The 17084-nt window shown below is 56.1% G+C and overlaps 1 protein-coding gene across 1 annotated transcript; it reads right to left on the bottom strand.

Annotated features, from left to right (window-relative positions):
* Nucleotides 1-3472: 3472 nt before the first annotated feature.
* Nucleotides 3473-16480, bottom strand: DRD4 (dopamine receptor D4). Its single transcript, XM_086472233.1, has 4 exons — nucleotides 16202-16480; nucleotides 5348-5460; nucleotides 4422-4969; nucleotides 3473-3675 (listed from the first exon to the last, which is right to left on the bottom strand). The coding sequence occupies exons 1-4, from the start codon at nucleotides 16478-16480 to the stop codon at nucleotides 3473-3475; spliced, it is 1143 nt and encodes a 380-aa protein (XP_086328359.1).
* Between the last annotated feature and the right edge of the window lie 604 nt (nucleotides 16481-17084).

Here is a 17084-nt window from a genome sequence, read left to right as displayed (position 1 = left end):
TGCTTTCATAATTCAGGCTAATGAGGCGCCTCGATTCGTGTTTGAAGATTAGTGCCCCAGACCGGAGTCATCTCGTAGGCACGCACCCCTCTGGCTGGGTTTGGGGTTTTTTAGCCCCGGGCATAACAACTGCGAGGGGTTTCTTGTCCCGTCTGGTTATTCGCCCCGATTTTGTGTTGGTGGGTGAGGACGAGGATTGTTTGGCTTGTGCTCCAAGAGGGGTCACCTCTGGATCACAGAGTGACCCAGTCCAGCATCAGAAATGCTGTCAAAAGGAGAACATTCTGTCCAGAGTTACAGGCAAGTAATAATGGGGGGAAAAACACGATGGAAAATGCTGAAGTCTCACACTAGCGGTTTCTGACAAGGCCTTTCCTTCCTCCCTGAATCGTGAAGGTCTTGTCACGTCTCACTCCTTGTGTTCTGGGGAGCTGGAGGCTGGTTTGTCATCGCACACAGCGCTTGCTGTGCTGCTCGGCTCGCTCCAGAAGCGCCCGTTGGCAGGGTTTGCCGGCAGCACCTGCTGCGGAGAGGCGGCAGGTGGGACCTTCCGTGGGGGGCGGGTGACAGGTCTCCAGCGTGGGCCGGTGGCAGTTGAAGAATGTCACTTTCTGGCTGTTCGCCGGAGAAGTTACTGCTCCCAAGGCAGGGCTTGGTGGGCAAGGCCGGCAGCATGGCTGGCAGGAGGGACCCCCACCCACCGGGGGTGAGGGCTCGGCGTGGGCAGGGGGTAGGCAGCAGCGTGCCGGCCTCCTCCGGAGGAAACTGCTCTCTCAGGGAAAGGCAAGCACGTCTGAGGCAGGACGAGAACAGAAATCAGGTGAGTGAAACGCCTGGGAAGGAGCAAACGGGCAATTCCTTCGATTGCCGTAGCAAATGCTCACTCCGCCGTCCCAGAGTAGCGCTTCAGTATTTGTAATCGTTTTTCCTCACACTGTTGAAGTACGGTTGGCTGTTCTCGAAAGCTTAAAGACAATTAGGTAATTGAAAAGACGGTCTTGATTGAGCTGGCAGCAGTACAGCTCATTTACAGGGTTTCTTGCCTCCATCTGTTGCCCATTAACTTCTGACTAAATGAACGGCGCAGAATGTCAAACCGTTGGGTCGCGCCGCCTGTTTTTTTATCAGTGACCTGCCCCCGCGGCACCCTCGCGACGGCGCAGAGCTCTCGGCACAGTGGTGGAGGGCTGTGGGTGCACCGGATCCGTGAGCCGCTCATTCAGCCATCGGCCGCTGCAGCCGGGCCAGCCGGGGGAAGGGCGGGCAGCGAGCGGTGCCCCGGTGTTGGTGCAACCTCCCCCTTAGGGCCGGTGTCTCCGAGCAGAGGTGCTGTCCTCGGAGAAGGCTGCCGGGTCGCAGCTGGAGGTTGGCTCTGAAGCGGCCCCTCCGGAGCGCTACAGCTGCACGCTCACCGTCGGGCCTGGCTTTCAGCTGGCCGGTATTTCTGTCGCTTCACGTCCCTGTACGGTGCCGCTGGGCTGGGCAGCAGAGCTCTGCGTGGGGTCAAGGGCAGGTACGGCTACAGGGGGAGGTGACTGAGCCCCCAGGAACTCGGCCTTGCCCGCTCTCCTGCTTGTGTACTGACCGGGCAGCAACGCACAGGACCGCAGGGCCGCCCTCCACCAGCCTCCCTGCACAGGCTGCCAGTCACTGACTTTGGGCTTTACTGCACCTTTTAAGGGGAAAAAGACTCGGAAGAGGGTGGGGCAGCTTTCCTAAATGAAACCCTGTGGGTGTGCGTCCTCCGTAATTACAGCTCCCAGGGAGCTGCCCCTCAGAGCCCTGGTATCAGCAGCTGAGCCCCGGCGCAGCGGCAAACTACGGCACTCAAAAACGTACACTAGGGTCACTTGACTTTAATACGTCTGTTGGTGGTGGTGCCGTGATGGAGCAGTTGGTCCCAGTCAAAGGAAAGCTCCAGACCTCCCTGCGGTACTTTTTTCCTCTTGTTCCTAAGCACAGGAATTCCCCCTTGGAAAGCAACAACCCTGTACAAAAGCCGTTACTCAGAAGATGGCTGGTTTGTGCAACTATCGTTTCCTTCCCTCCAGCGCCTCACAGAACAGCACCAGCTGCTCCCGCTGGGCACCCTTGGTGTCGCCGTGCTCAGGTTTACCAAAAGGTGTAAAGGATTTTTTTTCCTGCAGGCTGGACACAGTCCCTGGCAGGTATCGTACGGCCTGGTGAGGGAGTCTGGCGCCGAGCCTTTGGGTGGGTCAACCTGAAATCGCAGCGAGGTGGCCACGCGCCCGCTCACGAGGACCTCACGCTCCTCATCCTCACGTGTCCTGGACCCCAGCAGCCTGAGCGTGACCCGTCCCCCCGTCCCCGTTCCCGAGCAGGGAAGCACAACCCGTAGCAAGGCGAGAAGCTGCTCTGTGAGCTGGCAGCGAGCGAGGCGGCTGCGAGCCGTCAGTTGTGCTCGGGGCTCCTTGGCAGCCCCGCGGCGCTGCGGCTGGGCGGGACGAGCGATCCCTGTCTGTCCCGTGCACTGGGAGAGGCGCTGCGCCCCGAGACGTGGGATTACGGAGCAGTGGGACCCCACAGCATCCCTTCGGGTTTCCCCAGGTCGTGGGCAAATTTTGGCATTTCTCAGCCAGGGCCGTGGCTGCCCCCTTGGGGTGGGGGGGCAGGAATACTGGACATGTTTTGTTTGGGTTTGTTTTGGTTTTTTTTTTTTGTCAGACCTTAATGTCCCCTTCTCAAACATCAGTAAAATCAGTCTTTGGATTTAAAATTGTCAAGGGTAAGGGGAAAAAGGAGGGTTGCCCAGGTAGCTACACCCTCCTCTGGCAGGTGAACATCTGGGCAATGAGCTCACCAGCCTTCCCCCCCGCCCCAGCCTCCTGTAAGGCCACCCCAGCAGCCAGCAGAGTCCGCAACAGGCCCAGAGCCAGCTGAAGGCAGCTCGAGCAGCACGTAGGGCCCTGCTGCAGGACAGCCGGGCTTGAGTGAACTGATGCAAAACAAATGGCATTTATGACCCTCCTCAGCCTGTGCCAGGCTAAAGCTCTGCCCCGAGCCCCTTCTGAGGGATGAGGCGCTGCACTTGCCCTTTCCTGCACCCCCGGGGGCGTCTTTGCCGTGGCCGAGGCCGCCCGGCTCTGGCAGACACTCGCTGTGTCCCGGTGTCCTTGATTTTGCTCTGCGCTCACGAGCTTCGTTTGTCCTCACGGTCCAAAGCAAGAGCTGTTCTAGAAGCAGCCCTGCTGGCCTGTGGCGGCTCCTGCCGCTTACATGAAGCACCCAGTGTTAAAAAAGAGTGGCCACGCCTGCGGTCGCCGAGCTGCAGGCACCCGTACTCACCTGGAACTCCCTATTACAAAGAGCGGGGAAGCAGCATCCTTCAGCTGCCACCTCTGCTCCTTCCCCTGCCCCAACAAAGACAGCAGACCTTAGGCAGAAATAGATCTTTAATGAACTATACAAAAAGTAGCCTGGTCGCTCCTTCTCCCCGCCACGTCCGGTGGGCTCAGCAGAAGAGGTGCAAGACTTTGCGGAAGAAGTTCCTGAACTCTGCGTTGAAAACGGTGTAAATGATGGGGTTGAGAGCACTGTTGACGTAACCCAGCCAAGTGACAGTGCTGGTGACTTGGGCGGGGATGGTGCAGGCCTTGCAGAGCGCCCTGGTGATGTGGACCACAAAAAAAGGTGTCCAGCAGAAGAGGAAAGCACCTGCCGGAAGGACATTAGAGAGAGGAATGATGTGAATGTTAAAAAGGGTTTAGTTCAACAAACGCAGCCTGGGCCAAGCACGAGTGGGGACAGCTCAGGGCGCTGAGGGAAAAAGCGGCAGATGTGCTGCCACGTAGAGCTGCGACTACGCCCAGACCAACAAATTTAGGGCGGCTTTCTTGTCCGAAATGTCGATGAAGGGAAGTCAAAGCTACGCGTGAGTTTTGGATTCGTGTTTAAGACGCCAAGAGCCAGGTTTGCCTTGAAGGAAAGGCAGGATCAGAAACACTGCACAGACGTTCCTCCCCAGGGGTGGCGTCTGTTGGCACGGCTCCGGCTCAGAGGGGTCCCGAGACGTTCACGGGATAAACAGCCCCCGCACAACGCGAGATGGGTACGGCAGGTCGTAAGCCACCACCAGGCGGTTCCACAGGGACGAGGGGAGGGTGGGTGTTAAAACGAGTCCCCGCGTGACGCAGAGGGAGAAGGACCAACGACGTGGCACTGGGGAGGTGGCACAAGAGGGAGGTGGCTTTTAGCTCACCCTCACCTTCTCCAGCAGGGAGGAAGCACGGCTCTGAGCGCGACGCCTCTCGTCGCTGCCCCCGTGCCGGCTCCTGGCAGGGGCTCGGCAAAGCGCGCGTGCGCGTCGCCAGGTTCAAACGAGTCCTGCCGGGCCGAGCCCTGCTGCGGGACAGCGCAGCACGCGTCCCACCCTGCCCCAGCCGTCACCGACTGCCACTCACCGACGACGACAGGCAGCACCCGCATGGCCTTCCGCTCCCGGCCGTTGATCTTGGCCCGCTTCCGACTGTGCCCGGGGTGTGGGTACTTGAGGTGTGGGTAGGAGACAGTCTGGATCCCATTGTTCACCCCATAGTCCCCGGGGTGGTCCGAGCGGGCGTAAGGGTTGCACTCCTGTGGCTCCAGGCCGGTCTGCTGTCTCTCCATAAAGGTCGAGGGGTGGTACAGCTTCCTGTTGGCCCCGTAGATGCTGCCTCTCAGCTTGGCCTTCCTGGCTTCTTCCCAACGCTTGAGTCCTTGGAACATGGCGCAGTACAGCACCAGCATGACGGGGCAAGGGATGAAGAAGGAGCAGATGGAGGAGTACACGATGTAGTTGTCATCCTCCAGCTGACACAAGCTGGGGTCCCGGTTTGGGACGTTGTTGAGGCCAAAAATGACGGGGGATGCTACAGCAAAGGCGAATATCCAGGTGGTGGATATAAGGATCAACTGCCGCAGGTCGATCTGTCGCCGGTTGTAGTTCAGTGGGACTGAAACAGCGATGAACCTGCCAATACAGCCCCGGGTGAGTCAGTCCTGGCCCGGTGCTGTCACCACTGGTAACACAAGCGAGTGGTCCCAAAGCTGTTTGTCACTGTCCTTCCCCCCCACTAACTTACCGACACGGACAAGGCCTGGGCTACAACCAGCCTCCCCCCACCCCTGCAAAAGCACCCAAAGGGACAGCTCGGGCCTCATCACACAAGTGGGCTTTCAGCTTGGCCACCACGAGGGTACTGGTGGGGCACCAAGCTGGTGATGGGGGAGGATGGTGGGGCAGAACACCCTCCTCAGGGGAGAACAGGATCCGGCCTCCCTTGCAAGGGCGCGTGTGGAACCAGCTTGATGCTCCCTCCTCTGGCACGAGGAGGAGGAAGGTACTTACCGATCCACGCTGATAGCACAGAGGTTGAAGATGGAGGCCGTGCACAGCATCACGTCCATGGTCATCAGGGCATCGCACAGCACCGTGCTGAGGGACCACACGCCGCCCTGGAACTGAAAAGACCCCGGGGGTCAGCAGATGCCACGTCCCCCTGCCTGTAGAACGGCACGAAACGACTCCCTGCCTGGGCACCTCGGCCGCTCGTGTGCTCCTCCAAACAAGCAGCCCGAAGCCGAGCAGTCCTGCCCGTGGCACCACGCTCCCCTTCAGCAAAGCAGCTGGTGCAGCGACCGCCAGCAGGCTCAAAACCCCCAAACTCATCAACCTCGCCACCCCACATCTCCCCGGTGGTGCAGGGCTAAGCACTCTCTGTGCAGCCCTGCTGGCTGCCAGTCACTGAGGAAGGAGGGAGAGGCTCTTCAACAAGTGACAGAGCACAAAGCTCCTCTTCCTTTTTTCATGTCCAAACTGCTCCAACGTCCTCTTTGCAGGTGATGGCAATAGTTTCCGTGTGTCTCCCAAGTGGGTCAGTCTGTCACACTAAGCACCAGGCCAGCACGTCCAGGCCAGTCAGAAATAATCTCTTCTTCGCTCTCTCTACAGTTGCAGGCACCCAGGGCAAAGCAGAAGTGCTGCCAGCGCGAGGACGTGACCAGACGTGTGTCATTGGTCTGTATTACTTGGAAGTGTCGGCTCCGGTATGCGAAATATATCAGTTAAAAATCTACCTTACTGCATCCCAAATAATCCTCGGAAAAAAACCAACAAAGGCAGAAAATGCCCAAGGGTTTGTGGTTTATCAATACCAGCTGGTGGAACAGGAACGTTTGCTCGGCAGCGTGCTGTGAACCTGGCTGTTGGAAGATGGGAATGGAAGGAAAAGCTCAAGGCGCACAGAAATCAGTCAGGATTCGTTAAACCCTTCTTCAGCGTATGGCACTGACACTCGTCCAGACCCTCCTGCACCCAAAGCTGCTGAAAGGAATGGCACTTCCTTTCCTCGCACCAGGACCTGCCTCTAGGACAAGACCATAAACAGAATTTGTATAAAACCCCTAGCTTTAGTACCACAAGAGAGGGTGCCTCTTTGGCTTTCCCTGACAGAAGGAGGGCTGGAAACCCTGCTCAGCTCAAGCCGAACCCGTCCGTCCTAGCTGAGCAGTTGGGAGGAAGAAAGGCTCCCTCGGTGCCCCGCATCAGCTCCGCAGCCCCACCACGGTGGCTGCTCTGCCAGCGCTGCCTCCAGAGCGAATTCTTGTGAAAACCACCCAGTTCCAGGAACCACAAACGGGGCCTCTTGTAGCTGTTGTATCGATGCCTTGGGCCCGCAGGCTGTTTCTGTGAGGAGCGGGGCACCAGGCGGCAGTGCTGGCAGGCAACGGGGGAGGTTGTCTGGACTGGAATGGGACAAGCTCAGCCAGAAATGTACGAGCTCTCCTGAGAGACTGGGCTGAAATGTCTGAGGGTCTTTGTTTGTTTGTTTGTTTTGGGGTTTTTTGTTGGAATAGAGCAAGTATTTCACTTGCCAGTCAAAGGTTCCTCCTCCCCGGAGGTTCAGACAAATCGTATTTCGAGGTGGTGCTGTTCCCCCCCAGCATCACCCCGGTGCAGCCCCGCTACGGCTGAAACAGGAGCTAAAGGCACTTCCAGGGCTCTGGCTGTCCTCATGGCGGGCACGTCGGATCCCAGGGCGGGAGCTGGGCAGCAGTGCGGGCCGGGCCTGGCCTGTGCCCTCCCCGCAGCGCCGGCGGCACCAGCCTCGCCCCAGCGCTGCGTCTTGGGGATGAAGGACGGTGCTGGTGCGACCGCAGCGCTGGCGGGGAGGGCACAGCACGGCCGGACGGTGCAGCCCCTTCGCAAAGCCCCAGACGTACAGAGTGTCTCTCGCTATATGTATTCTGCGTGGATTATACAGAATACACACATGGATTAAATGATGTATCGCGTACTGTACTGTACTAATAAGCTACCTATTACATATTGCTGTATATAAAATACATACTGTTGTAACCAGGTATGCATATTGTGTATATATAGGGGCTTTGAAATGTTTTTCTGTAATATATATTCTATATCAATGCAATATGTAACATTTTATACATTATATAGAATTCATCCATATATTTCTATATAGGTAATATATGCACATATAAAATAGATGTAAAGTCATATTGATTATTAAAAATTAGATTGTATACAAATAAATATAAATATAAAATGCCCCTGGGACTTTGCAAAATATCGAACACTATATATACTCTATGTATACTCTTTATTATTATAAAAATACACATTATATCTAATAAATAGTACTATAAGATATATATCACTACATGTAATATAAATATATATGACACTATATTTTATCTACATATAATGTGCTATATAAAAATTATTTGTATACATATATATATATATACAGAAGTCCCAGGGACTTTCATCTATTTTATAGACATGTATGTTTATCCATATCATGTGTATCAGTATTACGTGCATTACTCAAGAACAATACCAAATGGGACGCACAGAAATAGTCCCTGCCGTACAGATCCTCTGCGATGGCAACGGGTAGTCGAACCCCCGAAGCCCCCCCGCTCTCTCCTCACTAGCACGAGGCACCCCCAGCTCCGACACAGCCTGAGCCGAGGAGCACGGCCCTGCCGCCGCGTCCCTGGAGGAGCTCCGGACGAAGCAGTTCGGGACCAGAGAAATACGGACCGCGCTGGAGAGGCGGTTGGTAAGACGTGGGAGCGGGGAGCCAGGAAAAGCAATTTGGCATCTTCGGCGGGCGGGCGAAGTGCCTGGCACGGGGACAGCGGAGGAGCCAAGGGTGGGGAGAGAGTTCAACCCGTGTGCCAGCGCAAAGGGAGGAGCGATGGGATGAAGCCGAGAAGAGAAATGGTTAGGCTGTCGCTGTATTTGGTTCTAAACCAGGAGAAGTAGGGAGAGGGCTTTAGTTGGGTCGAAGTAACCCAAAAGAAAGGCACCCAGGGAAGAGGGTGTCACCTCCCAGCACGCGGGTAACGCGGCCGAGGCTGCAGAGCAAACCGGAGGCACTTCAGGGGTGAGCCTGGCACTTCCACTCCTCCTCCACAGCCGCTCTCCGGTCCCTCTCCAAAGCAAACCCGTAGTAACCGCCAGTGCTCGTACAGCTGCACCTCGTGCAGGGCTCAGGAAGCGGCTGCGGATTTGGTCAAGTCCAGACACGAAACATCAGGTTCTGGTTTTCTTCATCCCCGCACAAAAACCGGAGCCACGTGGGTGGGTAACTCTCCCCACGTAACGCTGGGCAGGCGCAGAAGCCCCTGCCCCTGCCAGGAACAGGGGGCAGGCAGCTCTGCAAGGATTAATATCGGGCAGTAATGATGTCATGCACAGGATTATCATTCGTGGCGCTGTAAAGCCAAAGTAGACTCTGGAGAAACTGTTTGGCTATTTTTATATAGCCATCTCCTTGAGAGGTAGCCTGGACAGCCAGGGGAGGGCTGGATTCAGACCTGAATGCTTCATTCAGCCTTTTCTCCAGCACAGATCAGCCACCCCAAACTCAATTTGGGAGCTGAATCAGAAAAAACAAACCCTCAAATTTTTGCCAAGCTCACTGGGATCTTGACAAGTTCAGTTAGATTATGAGAGAGCAAATTTGATTCTGGGCCACAGTTTTCAAAACCTGTTTGTGATTTTGGGGAACTAACTGATTCTGAAAAGGACAAGAGCTCTCAGGCTGCAGCACCTTCAGAGGACACAGGCTTTGCCGTGAGATTCAAGCTGGGCACTCAGAAAATGCTACAAACCCTTCCCTTTCCCCACCAACCCCCAAGACTCTGACTCTGGGGAAAGCGCTGGGAGAGGATTTCCCGTTACACAGTGCTTCTCACCCGCCCTCCTTAGCAAAATGGGCCAAGAACCTCTCCGATGGGTGAGTGACTTTGGATTAGAGGCATAGCTGGCTTTGCTGGGTCATGTGATTAAGCGGTGCCTAATTACAGGAGGCTGCAGAAGCTTAGCCCACCAAGGTACACAGTGTAAGGCTTTGGGATCACAAACAGCTCAAGCCGCCTTTAAGGACTTGCTCCAGAGCAGCTCCGCTTCCATCGGCTTCTTTGCCCTCTCTGCTCTTTCAGCACGAGGCCCCTTGTTTTCCGCCAGCGACACAGGACCAGCAGTGCCGCTGCTGGGAAGAGGCCGCCAGCTGGCGGCCCACAACAGGCGCTCTGTAGGCGAGCCGTCTCTTACCAACACAAAGCAAAGCTGCCAACACAGCCCCTGAGGCCAGCCTACCTGCTACCTCCTTCCTAAGCCTGGCAGCGTGCTCGGCACAGCTCTGGCAAGAGTGTAGGCTGAGCCTTGAATGGCCGAGGAGAGGCACGTTCACCACCGCGCTGGAAACCTCCAGGCCTCACTGCTTGGAAGAAGGTGGAAAACTATCTGGGCCGGGAGGGTCACGCTCTGTCCTGAGCCGGGCGCGTCGTGGCAGCCAAGGAGGGTTTACAGGAAGGTGGTAATGACTGGTGCTCCGGACACAAGCCAAACCCCTCTCAAAGCGGCATCCCAGAGCTGCTGTTTAGCTGACCGAGGTCGGCAATGCCGGGGAATTCACACGCAGCCACCGCGGGCTCTTACAAGAATCCAGTATCCCACTACAAATGGCGTTTAGGTTCTGATCAACCACTACGAGCAGAGGAGGAACAGCTCCAACTGCTTCTTACAAAGATGTTATCGAAAGGATTTTATAGGGTGGTGGGTGGCGGGAGGCGGACTCAAGTCGAACACCCTTGCAAGCTGCCCTCCTAGTCGGGTCATTTTGGTGTCCCTATTCCTAAGCACAGTTGATTTGTAAGAAAGAATCTGCCCACTTGCAAACAAGCCTGATGCCAGAAGAGCTATTACACCACCAGCGCCCCTGAGCCAGGACAGAGCCAAAGGTTTTAGTCTTATTTCCTTGAAACTTCCTTATTTCCTATGAAAACAGCTCTTGTCTCAGTCCGGCCACCTGCTTCTGCGCAGCACCACACACCGGCCTCTCTTGCCAGCCCTGCACACGGGCTCACTAAGAAGCACAGCGCCCAAAGCAATCCTTTGGTCTTTGGTGGTGGTGGCATCTGAAACAAGATACCCAGGCAACAGCAGCCTGCAGCTGAGTTAGGAGATGCCCAGCCAAATTTCTGAACAAGCGCCCGCCGGCCCTCAGCGAGGCCACGGCTCAGGCACATAGCGTGGAGAGGCTGAAAGAGCTAATCCGAAGAGCCCTGGCCCGCTGAGGTTATGACACCGATCAGAAGAGTAATAATCCCGGCAAGTGGGCAAAGTCCAGCATCAGAGTCAAAGAATTGTCCAAATGCCCACAAGAAGCTGACTCTGGGCCTTTTTCGTGAGCCGTGACGACTGCTGCATTCTCCAGAAGACACAACACAACCTGCAAGGGGAGAGGAAGGAGAGGGAGTGGGATGCAAGACAAACGTGGCCTCACGTCTGCTCTAACATCCTTTCTTGACTTAAATCATTGAAGTCAAGGTTTTTCAGAAATCAAAGCAAGTCTGGTCATCCACCTGAAACATTAGGAGGGCCCAAAATTCAAAGACACCTTCCCTCCATTATTGGTCACGGAAAATAAAATCCTTAGCACCGGCTTGTAATTGCTGTATCACCTCCCCAGTGTTTTGTGCAGAGACTGGCTCAGACATCTGCCAGGCGTAGGAGAACATCTATTTCCACTAGAGCTTTCAGATTCCAGAAAGACTAATCTTGAATACTTCTGCAAAAAGGACGACACGTGTTCACAGACATTTTGGAGGAGGGTAGAGGTCAGGCCTCTCATCAGAAGAGCTGCATCGCAGGCACACGACGTGCTGCAAACCCCAGGTATTTCTGTACCAGCGGTACACTGACACCCTGGAAGTTTTATGCAGAGCAGCACCAGCCCCACCAAGAACACAGCTCGTGCAGTTTGTGCTGGCTGCCCTATCGCTGCGAGGACCTGATGGAAAGACTCGCCTTCCCCGGGCTGTAGGAGGAGGCGGGTGAACACGCAGATCTGCTAAAACGGTTTCCTCCTTTCCGTAATCAATTACCCAGATCTTAGCGGCAAAGCCGTTTACATAACCCTGCCTCGCCGGCTCTGCCGCGCTCCTGGCAGAGCCCTCGGCGGCGCAGGCGCTCGGCGGGATTAAGGAGAGAGCTGAGCAGAGGCCCGCCGGGCAGAGCGAGGCAGGGAGGAGGTACGCGCTGCAGCAGGGCGCGAGAGGGCAAGTTGCTCACGCTGGAGCCTGCCCTAAGTGCTGGGGATGCCTCCAGCCAACGAGGACTGTACGAACTGCTGCTGTGGCTCCTGCCATCGTCAGAGTCCTCGGGCGAAGGAAGCAGTTAAACGCCAAGACGAGCCTTTGGAGCCACGCAGCTCCCTCCCTGCGGGTTTCTAGTGGGCAAAGTCACTCAGAGCCTAAAGATGCCTGCAGGACCTCCACAGCACCTCCTAGCTCTGCTTCCTCATGTGTCCTCGCTGTCTCAAGGCAGCAATAACCCCCATTGTCAGTGCTATCCATGCTCCAGGCAGACTCTGGTATCTTCTCCTGGCCTCCCTTCACACAAAAGCAGGGCTTTGCTCCTGGGGAATTGTCACGGATCCCTGGGATGCCCCAGGTCACCTCCTGCCCCCTTGCTTCCCATCATCCTTGCCTTACTGGCACTGGATTACTAAGAGAGCTCTTCGCACTCTCCTCGGAAAGACAAAGCTGCTGCAGAAGAGAGGTCTACCTTCCCCATGGGTTTTTACCTCTCCCTGTCACGCTGCTAAGATCTGAGATTCTCAAGCAAGTTGGAAGAGAAGAGCCTTCTGCATCTCAGGGCAGCCTGCTGTGTGGTAATTAACAACTGGCAAGCTCCAGAACACCTCTTTATTCTGTGTTTGAACAAGTTCAGTGGAAAGCGCTGGGCACATCTGCATCACCGCACGGTGATTTGGCACGTGACTGCCTGTGTACGTACTGAAACCTGCACGTTGGCTCAGTCACCCCTGTGTGGCAGCTACACGACAAACAGCACTAATCCACCTCCATCCAGACTGGCACTCCAAAACCAGTGAGGAATGATCAGGGTACAGAAGGTCATCTGGTTTTCTTTAAAGGTGGTGTATTTCTGCAAAAGAGAAACTGGCTGTAAATGCTGCCCTGCCAGGAATCCAGTTCAGAGTCTCAGGAACCGTTCAGTTTGGAAACAGATGCTTCAAGCCAGCGGAAAGCTGATGTTTCTTCCCTTCCCATCCACAGAGTGCTTCTTGGTTACATCAGGTTGTGGAGGATCAGAACCCACAAACGACAGCAACATCTGGATTTATGGAAGACCGGCTTCATCACATCAGTTTTAACGCTCTTTCTTATTAAGGCGCCAAGTGTTAATTTGAGCTGCTGAGACAGGTAAATCCGACAGGACAAATTAATGAGGAAAGAAATACAGCCTGAAGAACTCCCAGCAGTGCACAGTGAATGCTAGAGAGAGATTTACGACAGGGCAGGACTCGGGGGAAGACATTCATCTCCCCCAGAGGAGGCTGGTCTGTGGGGAGACGGTCTACAGGCTTTCCTGCACGCCTGGAGAGAGCCACACGGCTCCAGGTCAGGGCAAGCCATTTCCTACAACGCTGGCCTATTTCTCAAGTAAGTTCTCTCAGCTGAGGGCTGTCAATTTTTCTATTGGTGAGGGAGCCTCGTGCAACAGGACCACAACTGGCCAGAAGTAACAGACACCATCTTCCGCTCACTACCAGAAAGCCATCGCACCACCGTGGTGCTTCTCCCGCAAGCTGCACATGTGAGGACGGGACCGGAGGAGGTTTGCGTTAGATGGCCCCATTTCCCTGCCCTTCTGCCAAGCTCTGTAGAGACTGCAGTGACTGTGAAATGGTAACAGTACAAGAAACAAAAGCCTTGATCGGGAGGGATGTCTCCAAAAACCTAACACAAGAAGCCATCTCACAGGAAAATAGCACAAGGTGACCAAGCTTCTCCAGCTGAATGAAAGAAGTGGTCAGCGTTTATTGTTCTGTTCCTACTAGACAAGAAGCAAAAAACCACCCTCTCAGCTGGTTTTCAAGTGTTCCCATAAGCCCTCAAAGTCCACCTTTACTCTGTCAGGAGCTGTACTGAAGTTAACAACAACCACCAAACAGAAAAACTCACACCGGGAATAAAGGTCGAACTGAACATTCGGGGCTGTCCACGCCGCATATTCAGTGGCTCCATGCAATGGTTCAGCAGGCAAGTTGAAACCAAGCTGGTTTTAAACAGTAGCGATCGCTTTACCCTGTGCTGCCCCTCTGAGCATCTGATTCGGATCTGCAGTTTTTGCTTTTGCCTCCAAAAAAAGAAAAAAAAAAAAAAAACCACCACAAAAATTCTGTCCCCTGGCACTGGCTCAATGGCTACTCTCACTTTTCCTTAGCGTATTTCAGAACAAAATGAGCTGCAAATCCTGCACCAAATATAGATCATTAAAAAAGAACATGGACACTATGGGCTCCAAGCCCACAGAGGAACTTCCAGGCGCGAAACGGGGACTGCTACAACACAGGCACCAGCCTCAGCTGCCCTACGTTCCAAAACCCCACCGCCCGCTCGAGGAGGCTGCGATCCCTGCACGGTGCTGCCTTCCTCGCCGTACCTGTGCGGTACTTCCCACGCCCGCCCTGGGACCGCTGAGCGGGAGGAGCGCAGGTCTCTAGGCCTCTGAAAGCCTGCCTTGTTGCAGGAGTTGGAGGGAAAGACAAGTCTGTCATACGCCACCTCCATCCCCTGTTGTTTAACACCCTGGGTGCAGAGACATGGAAGAATGACACCACGTAACGGATGTTTATGAACAGCTGTGGAAGTGAACACACCAAGTATCATCAGAGCTAAGGTACAGGCTGGACAGCCCAGGGTTTTAGAGCTCAGACAGGGCTGAACACCCGTTGCCTGAGCGTCCAGCACCCAAGGAAAGCCCCACAATGCTCGTGCCCAATTGGAAGTGTTCTCAGAGGTACCCCAGAGTATGTTAACCCATGTTCCACATATGCCAGCAAAACTCAAGCCTGCAGTCTAGAGGAAAGCACATGGGCGTGTGTGTCTGCCCACAGATGGGGAACTGCAGGCATGAAGAGACAACAGAAAGAGCAAGGAAAAAAAAGGGAATTCAATTAGCAAGAAGTAGCTGAGAAGACTCATGAAGACAGAGGGTTTCTAACCACCAAAACTGAGTTAATGAGGGAAAAGCAAAACCACCAAAACCAAACAGCACAGGGGGACTCCTCTCAGAGGGAAATCTAATGATCTTGTTCTTCACTGGGTCTTCTTATGGATCCCCAGATGAACCTGTCTCTCCAGAATACCTCTGCCTCCAGGGAGGTCACAATGTCCTGCAAAATCCTAGGACCAGGTAGAGAGGCTAAGAGCATCCTAAGCTGTAATCCGCAGCCTTCCTTGCTTAAGAAAGTATGTGCCCATCCCAGTCAGGTGCTGAGCGGCAGCCCTGGTGTGGGAGAGAAGGGGGGATGCTAAGGCCTGAACGCTGCCGGCATGCTCTCCTGTTAGCCTCCAAGGATGGGAATGCCATTCGGTCCCACTCATGGGGACAGCCCCTCTCACCCCCTGAGGAAGCACTTAAGCCACCACCTTACACATCATGTGGTTATCAGAAAACACAAGGTTCATCTCACACACACCCCCCCCTCCCGGTCCCCAGACTACAGCTTGCTGGGGCTGCTCCCTGTGCACAAGGCTGCACCCTGGCTCTCCCCACATCTGGAAAGAAGACAACTCCTCTTTCTCCCCCCCAGCTGCCGCAGGGCCAGGTGCAAGCCTTACCATGTTGGCCCGTGGGTGCTTCCATCCACGGGAGCTGGTGCTATCAGGCAGGCTCCAGCGAGCCTCCTCATCCTGGTCCAGTAAATCCCCCTGCAATCACAGGGTGCTGTCAATCCCCTGGCAATAAACATTTATCTCCCCGTTACAGAGAGGCAGAGAGATGCAAAGCAACTCGATCTCAGGAGCTCCTATTTTTCTTTCTCTCAGCTGTCACAGTCTCAGAGGTGAACAGGTTTTGGAGGTGAGCAGAAAACCTGATCCGAAGTCCCCAAGGCGGCTCTCCGTGACCACCATCCCATGCAGGTCAGGCCTGGGCAAACCAGAGAACCTGCCAGGAGGAGACCTGCAGCAATCTAACGGAAGCCACCTTGATGTAGGGTGACCCGATCCCACCTAGTTCCCTAAAAAGACAGCTTCCCCTGCTCAACTCAACGCAGAAACCAGTTTCCTGGCTAACGATCTCCCTGATCACCAAGACCTGCTCACCTTACGCCAGACAGGCACACACTGGAGCCCTCTATCCCTTCCTGACCGTTTGCTGATGACAACCTGGGAACTGAGCAACGCAAGGGCTCCCCAGAGCTGCTGACCCAGCCCGGGACAGACACCCCGGTGCATCTCCACTCGGTGCAATCGCAGCTCGGCAGTCGCCCGGGAGGACGACAGAGGAGCCCATGAACTTGCACTAAACCGGCTGCCGCTGCCTTCCCCCGCGGTCCTGCCGCCGTTTTGCAGCGCAGGCAGCAGCGATGCTGATGGAGACTAAGAGGGAGTAGCTGCGGTGATGTGAAGGAGGCACAAGGGACGGGGCAGGAGGGCAGGGGCTGTCCCGAGGGGCTCGGCGTCGGCACTGCGGAACCGGAGGCATGGAAGTGGGGAACAAACCCGGCGAGGGGCTTTAACCCTCCATTTGCCGATCCCACCCCGCAGCCCTGTAACTTTCAGGACCGCCGGGTCCAAAAGCCAGAACCCCCAGTCCCACCGGTGCCCCCGCAGCCCCCCCCCGGGGCAGCCTCACCTCGGAGTAGACGTAGAGGGGCAGGACGAGGAGGGCGAGCAGCAGGTCGGCGACGGCGAGGCTGACGATGAAGTAGTTGGTGGTGGTCTTCAGGGCCCGCTCCGTGCAGACGCTGAGACACACCAACCCGTTCCCGCCGACGATGAGCAGGATGAGGACGATGCCCAGCACCAGGGCGGCGATGTTGTGGCCGCCCGCCGGCGGGGGCGGCGGGGGCGGCGGCGGCGGCAGCAGCGCGGTGCCGGTGCAGAGCGGGGGCCCGGCGCTGCCGTTCCCCATGGCGCCGCGCCGCTGCCCCGGCAGCCCGGAGCATGGGAGCTCCCTCTCCGCGGGCTCCCGGCTCAGCTCCCGCCGCTTCCAGCCGGGCTCAGCTCCGCGGCCACGCTCCGCCGCCGGCCCCAAACTTTCCGCCGAGCGGGGAGGAGCCTCCCCCCGCCGCCGTGAAGCGGCCCCCGCCGCTCCCACCGGCTCACCAAGCGGCTTATGGGGAGGCGGGGGGGGGGGAGGCTCCCGGTGTCCCGTCCCCGTTCCCCCCCCGCCGGGGAGGTGCCGCCGCGGGGGAGCCCGCACTCGCCGCCGGGCCGGAGGTGAGGGGCGCGTCGTGGCGGCTGGTCCAGCCCTGGAGGAACCCCCCCCCCCTTGGGGGATGCTCTTTGTGGGACCAAGCCCTGCCTGTCCTTCCGTGGCCGAGGGGAGAGTGCTGGCAGTCCGGGGCTTTACCGGGAAAAAAAAAAAATAATAAAGGCAAAAAAAAAGCGCCGGGGATTAACGCCTTGCCCTTCAGTGCCTAACTTAGCCCAGCCTCCACCTTCTCCCAGGATTAGGCTTCGTGTTGCTTCTTGAGCAGGAGGAAAAGAACAACTCTGCACCGACACATAAGCTT

The sequence above is a fragment of the Leptosomus discolor genome, chromosome 12, assembly GCF_034619465.1.
Source record: "Leptosomus discolor isolate bLepDis1 chromosome 12, bLepDis1.hap2, whole genome shotgun sequence".
Lineage (NCBI taxonomy): Eukaryota > Metazoa > Chordata > Aves > Leptosomiformes > Leptosomidae > Leptosomus > Leptosomus discolor.
The sequence above is the reverse complement of the archived record's forward strand: the minus strand, read 5'-3'. Positions and strand labels throughout refer to the sequence as shown.

What these genes read in the sequence shown, in the direction of transcription:
- DRD4 (XM_086472233.1), bottom strand. Translation starts at nt 16,480, where the DNA reads ATGGGGAACGGCAGCGCCGGGCCCCCGCTCTGCACCGGCACCGCGCTG. An exon ending in TGTGCTATCAGCGTGGATCG is followed by an intron (nt 4,970 to 5,347) that starts GTAAGTACCTTC and finishes CTGTATTGGCAG; the next exon opens with GTTCATCGCTGTTTCAGTCC. An exon ending in GGTGCTGCCTGTCGTCGTCG is followed by an intron (nt 3,676 to 4,421) that starts GTGAGTGGCAGT and finishes TCCTTCCGGCAG; the next exon opens with GTGCTTTCCTCTTCTGCTGG.